Source organism: Cydia amplana, chromosome 14, assembly GCF_948474715.1.
Source record: "Cydia amplana chromosome 14, ilCydAmpl1.1, whole genome shotgun sequence".
Classification (NCBI taxonomy): Eukaryota; Metazoa; Arthropoda; class Insecta; order Lepidoptera; family Tortricidae; genus Cydia; species Cydia amplana.
The window spans coordinates 4,092,610-4,100,206 of NC_086082.1; the positions used below are offsets into that span (position 1 = coordinate 4,092,610).

General features: G+C 36.7%; 1 protein-coding gene across 1 annotated transcript; it reads right to left on the minus strand.

Annotated features, from left to right (window-relative positions):
• Window positions 1–3,809: 3,809 nt before the first annotated feature.
• On the minus strand, window positions 3,810–7,157 carry LOC134653800 (uncharacterized). The gene is made up of 2 exons (XM_063509167.1): window positions 6,916–7,157; window positions 3,810–4,483 (listed from the first exon to the last, which is right to left on the minus strand). The coding sequence occupies exons 1-2, from the start codon at window positions 7,064–7,066 to the stop codon at window positions 3,852–3,854; spliced, it is 783 nt and encodes a 260-aa protein (XP_063365237.1). The 5' UTR covers window positions 7,067–7,157; the 3' UTR covers window positions 3,810–3,851.
• Between the last annotated feature and the right edge of the window lie 440 nt (window positions 7,158–7,597).

The window sequence follows — 7,597 nt, forward strand, 5'->3', positions numbered from 1 at the left end:
AGTATTTGTTGTTATAGCGGCAACAGAAATACATCATCTGTGAAAATTTCAACTGTCTAGGTATCACAGTTCGTGAGATACAGCCTGGTGACAGACGGACGGACGGACGGACGGACGGACAGCGGAGTCTTAGTAATAGGGTCCCGTTTTTACCCTTTGGGTACGGAACCCTAAAAAATCGCATGCAATCTGCCGAATCCTACGACAGAACCCGTGACGCAGCAAAATACTGTCGTGTCGCCAAAATGTTTTTTGTTTTTCAGAAAATCAATTATTGTATGTATGTAAGGTAACTCGTCCTCGTCTCGTATGTATACATGTTTTGGAGGCTGCTGATTGTACAAAGTAAAGTGCGGAGTATGACACGCCTGCTAGTCTGAGGCAATTCTATTTAATATTGCGGCAATTTCCACTTAACCGAAAGTAGCAAAAACTCTCATAAGTTTGCTTATCGGCGTTCGACAGGCTTCGGAACTTTTTCTCCATAAATAGTTGCAAGATTCCAAGAAAAATATTTTTCCGCAAGAAAATTCGCTACGAAGCTATTTTAATCGATATTGGTAGCACTGTTTATAAAGGAAGGTTCTTGCAAGACTAGCAAAATAAAACGGTACATTAATATTATGGCAAGTAGTAGTTATATGGAAGTGGTATATTTTCTTCATAATAAAAGAGCAAAAACGTAATTATGTTACAATATAAGCGTTGCATATTTTTTTCTAATAGAAAAACTTGGTAACTCACGTTAACACATTAACTGCCAGCGACTCGCTAGGGGAGTTCACTGTTCGTAGGCGCTTTTCGCTACATACGGTTTTTCCCATGTTATCGGCTACGCTCGCAGCGCGTAGCTCGCGCTGGCACTGAATGTGTTAATGTACCTATTTGACTTCATGAAAAGGTACAGCGACAGCGTATTTGGCCGTAGCTGAATAAGGAAACAACATCTGCCCTTGAGCTATTTTTGCTTGATTTTTTTTAATATAGTGTACTCATATGTAGTACACATCACACACAAAATATTTAAAAAAATCAAAGTGGTTCCGTAGTAAAACGACATTAAGTAAAAAAATATTTTTTTTCCCCTCCTAAAGTCATAGATATTTTTTGCAACTTGGTCAAAATTTCAAAATACTTAAGTAAGTCAGAACATCTTTATTACAGAAACAATTGTTCTTTGTCATTATGTACTTTTCTTATCAGAAATGATTAATATTAATGCAGACTCTTTGTTTTATTACTATAAAGGAGTTTGAACGGATAGTTCGTATTTATCTATTACGGCCATACTTCTGAAGTTCAGACTTACTTAGGTATTTTTCAATTTTGACCAAGTTGCACTTATTTGTGTGATAGCTTAGTACAGCGGTCGGCAACCTTTTAGCAGCCAAGGGCCACATAGTAGTTAACGAAGTTGACGCGGGCTGTTGGTGATTGGTGGTGACGGGTGAAAATTACATGCTGAACTTAAACTATTCGATTTAATTTGGAGGGATGCGCGCGCGCGCTCGTGATCGTGGTTGTGGTTGTATAGGCTCTGGCGCGGTGCCGTCCCCCGCGCCCTTCTTTCCCCTCTGTCGCCTCACGCGGTAGGACCGGTCCTGGACACGGGCCGTAGTTTGTTAATATTTATGACTTTATCAGACATTGTCGTTTGTCAATATTACATACAAAATAGCCAGGGAGGCTCGCGGGCCGCAAGTGACAGGTTCACGGGCCACATGCGGCCCGCGGGCCGCAGGTTGCCGACCGCTGGCTTAGTAGAGATAGGTTTGTTATTAATTTTATTTAGAGCGGTCGGTCCCGTTTGAATACTTTTTTTTAGTAATGAAAATTTGATTTTTTTGTCTCTAGCCTATTTTGGTGTCTCACTGCTCGGTATTTTCCCACCATTTGGGGTAGAATGCGTCCAAGTCGTCCCGCCATCTCCTTTTCGGTCTGCCTGAACTCCGGCCTGCACCGTCTATTGTGTTCCGTGATCCGTGATTGATTAAGTGATTTATGTCAAAAAAATCAAAGGATGGTAGTTCTTTTTTCTCTTTAACAGTCGAACCTATACCCGAAAATCGCCAGAAAATATCTATGACTTTAGGAGGGAAAAAAAATATTTTTTGTACTTAATGTCGTTTTACTACGGAACCACTTTGATTTTTTTTTATATTTTGTGTGTGATGTGTACTAGATATGAGTACAATTTTATAAAAAAAATCAAGCAAAAATAGCTCAAGGGCAGATGTTGTTTCCTTATTCAGCTACGGCCGAATCATTCAATAGCGTGACGTGCGTTCGTGTTATGTACCTATGTCTATTTTTGTAAGGGATTTTGAACAGCGCCAAGCGGGACGTTTTGGAAACTCAAAATCCCATACAAAATTACACTTAACGCAAACGCGTAGGTACGTCACGTCAACGTTTACACTAGAGGGACTTTTCCCTTATTTTACAGAGGAAAACAAAAACAAAATACGTAGGTAAACGTTAATTATGCCTAACTTAAAGAACCCGCTGTTAATAGAGTAAAAGTTTTCAAAGAGCCTTTAATGTTCTTAAATTCAGCTAATAAACTTAAAGAGTTATTCTCAGAATAATTTTAAACAAAGCGCTTTAATGAATGTTGGCTAAACATCAAGATTCCAAATGAATGGAGGAATAAGACGTGCCTCAATTAACTGGAAGCTGTATTCTAATTTTAAATAAGAATAAGAATACATTTTATTTATAATAACTAAGAAATACGCATGCACAAAGGTGTCCGGTAAGCCCAAAACTAGGCTTGGGGCTTAAAAAGAGTAATAGATTGGATAAACTAAACCTAAGTGTAAATAAAATTATATGTGAGAGGGTGACAAGGTGTAAGAGTTATGCTTGTATGGTGTGTATATGTGTGTGTGTGTGTGTGTGTGTGTGTGTGTGTGTGTGTGTGTGTGTGTGTGTGTGTGTGTGTGTGTGTGTGTGTGTGTGTGTGCGTGTGTGAAGTGAAAGGTGTGGGAGAGCGAGTGAGTCAGGACTAGATGACGATAAATCGTTTTAAGGTTTTGATATTTAAGTATTTGATACGATTGCTCACGCAAAATCAAAATTTTCAAGTAGGTAGGAATAGGTATAATATCCAAATTAATCTCGTCTATATATTTTATATACCTACCTAGTTACTGCGTACAACGTCAAATTTCTGTTTAGTAATTACTAAGTAGGAACGCTTAGAATTTGAATTAAATCGACTAAAATTATTATCAAGCAAGATTTGTTACATGGAAGAAAGGCAAATGAAAGATATTCATGATAATAGGCATGTATTGTATTTAAACGGACTTTTAGCACTAATCCTTTTCAATATCTTTAATAAGATGAGTTTAAGTAATACAAGCATAATGAATAGGCAATAAAATACCTATAACCTCTAGCCGCCCAGAGACCTATAAAAAGGTCTCCTGTTCCATTCTAATTTGAACTTTGTGTTGACAAAATAAAATTTCATTTTGCTTGGCAAGGTTTGACGTATGGGCGGTTAGAGGATAAGACATTTGCGGCTGGCAAAGTAAATGTTTTTAGTTTTATGTAGTCTTTAACCTAGGTAGGTACATATTTTTGCACCAGGATTTTAAAAAGTAATGTAAGGTTTTAAAAGTAGATATGAAACTGAAACTTAAATAAATTGACGAAGAACTACCCAAAAGATAAATATTGATACCTAATAAAAAGCTAGTTAATCAACGCTTGTGTTTTCATAAACCACGGGTTTATTGCATTTACGACTTGTTTGGAAAGCTTTTTTTGGGACCAGCTAAATAAATATACGTAAGTAGGTCCATTGCCGCACTCACTTCAAACTTTTCTCACTTTACACAAACTTATTTATTACTTTTAGGGGTATAAGGTCGAGCGTTAGTTTCCATCAATTCCCCTATCAACAAATTCTGCATTTCATTCCTAATTATCAACTTCCTTAATGGATCTAATCTTCGCAAATATGGTACTAAAGATAAAGCAAAATGCAAGTCATCATCTATTTCTCTACTTGATCTGGCAGCTTGTGATCCGTCGCTTGGCAACTGCCTTGGGTAAGTCCTTATTGTCCTTTGGCATAATCTTTTCCTAGGAACTTCATTTGTTTCTGTCACTAAATTTGAATCAGACGTGTCTTCTTGAACTTCTAAGGCTTCTAAAGGATCTAAGAAGCGATCTCCTTCTATATCTCTTTCTATATCTTCGTCTATATCAGGGTCTCTTTTGATAATTACGCTGATATCAGATTCTCTTTCTCTTTTGTAATCATTAAATCCGTCCTGGCTATCTTCAAGTCTGATATCATCGGAAGGATTCCAATAGACATTGTCCTTCAGGAATGTTAGTGAGTCATAGTATGCCCATTTCCCGATGTATTTTTCTATTGCTGGAGTTCCGTCTTCCCCTACCGGATTCTTTTTTACTTCTCTTGAGAATTGGTCTCGTAGGTTTCGCCATTTCATCTTAATTTGGTCCTCTGAAACAAAGGAAAAAAAATGGTTATAAGTTACAAAAAATGTACAAATTCAGTCAAAATAGTTTATTTTGTCGCGCTTCGTCCAGTTGATTTTCTTTTTTTAATTAGGTACTTTAAATTTTACTAAGTACTTAAATTACTAAGTTGCGTAAAGGGGTCATCCATTAATTACGTCACACGAATTTATAGGTTTTTTGACCCCTCCTCCCCTCCTTGTCACTCTTGGTCACATTTGGCAAACCCCTCCCCCCTAGTGTAACGTCACATTTTTTCTACGAAATCGCCAAATCGAATTAAGTAAGTACCTAAGTATTAATATCTGGGTGACATAACATAAAAACATAAAAAAAACTCGAAAATGCGCGTTTTCCCAGAGATAAGACCTAGCTAGATCGATTTTTCGCCCCCAAAAACCCCCATATAGCAAATTTCATCGAAATCGTTAGAGCCGTTTCCGAGATCCCCGAAATATAAGTATATATATATATATAAATAAATAAATAAACAAGAATTGCTCGGTTAAAGGTATTAGATTAACATTATATCAAAATATTTTTGACGATATAAATAATAGTAATAACCCAAAACTGCTTAGGAAAGAAAATTAAACGAATAAAAACGATAATCGTTTTAAAAACTTGTTATTTAAATGTATACAGCGAATAAAATAATTGAAATAAATTTTCGGTTACTGATGAAGTTAAAGTGACGTCACAAAGTTTGTCTCCCCCCTCGCCCATGTCACATTTTCTTGACCCCCTCCCTTCCCTAAACGTGTGATGTAATTAATGGATGACCCCAAATTGCTAAAGAAAGTCAAAAAAGGCAAGGCTTGGCTTGATTGTATCCATGCATTTTTAAGCTGGTCTAGTCAAACTTCTATAGTTATTCTACTCGCCTAAGTCCCTGTCACACCATTGTCACACTCGAGTACCTACTTTTCAAAAATAGAGACATAATTATTAAATTTATTTGTGTTCAAAAGTATATATTTTGTCACAGTCTAATAATTGCACTACAGTCTATATCTAAGTACCTCTTTTTGTTCACTTATTACTTATTAGATAACCATGGTTAAATAATTTTAACGCGCATTCTGATTCATTATTTTTGACATACATTTAACATTTGTATTTACTACGTAAAGGTCGTAAAGTGTCACTTTTGTTTATGCGACTAAAGCAGTTGTGGATAAGTGAGTGTGTCTATGAATACAAATCAATTTTCTAAAGTAAGAACGTTTCCTGTTTCCTACCTCGAAAGTAACGTTTGTAAATGTAAACACACGTTTGATATCAATAATAGACGTACTATATCATTATAATATAATTTATTGCATAAACAAAACTTATAAACTATTATTAAAATTAAGTATAAACTAAATAAATTAAAACTAATAAAATTAATAAATAAAACTTACCCACCTATCTTAGGTCCCCCAGATCTGTCCCCTGCGGAAGGGTGCCCATAAGGCTGGCTAGATTCCCACGCTGAATAGCTATGCCTATTCTTTGGCCTAGGAATGAGCCAGCCTTAGGGTCACCCGTGGTTTCTAATAGTCTTTTTTTAGGCCCTTAAAAAGATTGTGAGCGTCATTTAAATAAAATTTTTGGTACCGTAAATGGGGTGAGTAGGTTGCGCGGGGACAGTTGGTTTATGAATGGGGAGAGAAGGTTTGAAAGGGGGGTGACATGGTTTTTTAAGGCTACTGCCACAAAAACAATGCATTCCAATTTAAATTGGAGCTATAGTAATACTCATAATAAAAAAAAATCGATCCAACAATCTTCCAAAATCATCTTTGTATGAAAACCCAACTCACCCCAAATACGAGGGACTACGGGGTGAGGTGGGTTTTCCTGTTTATCGTCAAAGTTATGAAATGGAACTACCCAAAATAAAATAAAAACGAAAATACAAACTTCCGGAACACTTATTATATACACCATTCAGTTTGCATATCTAAAAATAAAATGTTAGCGAGGTTTGAATGTCAGTTTTGCACCTACTCACCCCATTTTACGGTACAAGAAAATAAGCTGGATTAAGACAAAATCAAAGACAACATCGCCGAAGCAAAGCTAATATAAATGCGCCTGCTAAAATATATTAGCAATACGTCAGATTCAAGGAATGCTCATCACACCTTTGTGTTGGCGCTATTAAAACGCTATACGCTAAGCCGTTAGTCACTTCATTTCATTTCTTCAACTGATATTATAATAACTCGTTGCACACATCAAAATTAACCGCCAGCATATTACATTTCTATAAAATAACAAACGACACGATGTTTTAAAGAATCTTGAACGTAAATACGTAACAATTTTACTTAAACAGTGTTAACATAACTTGCGAACACACTTAAAATTCAACCTTACCGCATTGAACTAAGATTACAGTTAAAATAATGTAAATATAACCTTACTTACTGTTTTTGCCAACAGCTGCAGACACTTCATCCCAAACTCTGTCGATCACTGCTCGATTTTTGTGCAACTCGTGCTTTTTATCCCACAGGATTGGCCGATTTTTGACTTCAAGAATAAGCGATTCGACGATACTTTTTGCTTCCATCGCCATGACTGATAGGAACGACAGGCGGGGCGCGACTAGCGACGCGACGTTGCGGCGGCAACGAGTCGCGACTGCGACGTTGCCATGTTGTGCTACAAGGTCGGTCGATAAGTCGCGTTGTTATGTCGGGTCGCACGTCGCGCTTTCTTTTTAGGTTGCGTGTTGCGACCATGAACGAGCAAAAAATGCTAAGCAGGTGAGGTGTTCATAATTATCTAAGCGGAACTTTATCGTTCATCAAGTAGAACGTGTGCAAGGTTTATTCGAGTAATTACGATAAGTTCAAAATTTCGGGATATTCCGAAATGAGCTCTAATATGATGGAGTGATGGGTGATTTTTGGAATAAGCCGACATTTTGATGTAAGTAGGTACTTAGTCTTTATTACCCGAATACACTTTTTGGCTGCACCGATATATTTAATGTCGACTGTACGAGAAACAAGGATAATTTAATACTTAGCGCAATATTAGGAACGTACTTACCAAAAATTCCTAATGCATTCCAGTGAAACGTTTTTATACAATTGTTTTTGTT

Excerpts from the sequence above, each read along its gene's own strand:
- LOC134653800 (XM_063509167.1), bottom strand. The coding sequence starts at position 7,066 with ATGGCGATGGAAGCAAAAAGTATCGTCGAATCGCTTATTCTTGAAGTC. Across the intron at positions 4,484-6,915 it reads TGCAGCTGTTGGCAAAAACA|AGGACCAAATTAAGATGAAA; the intron begins GTAAGTAAGGTT and ends CCTTTGTTTCAG.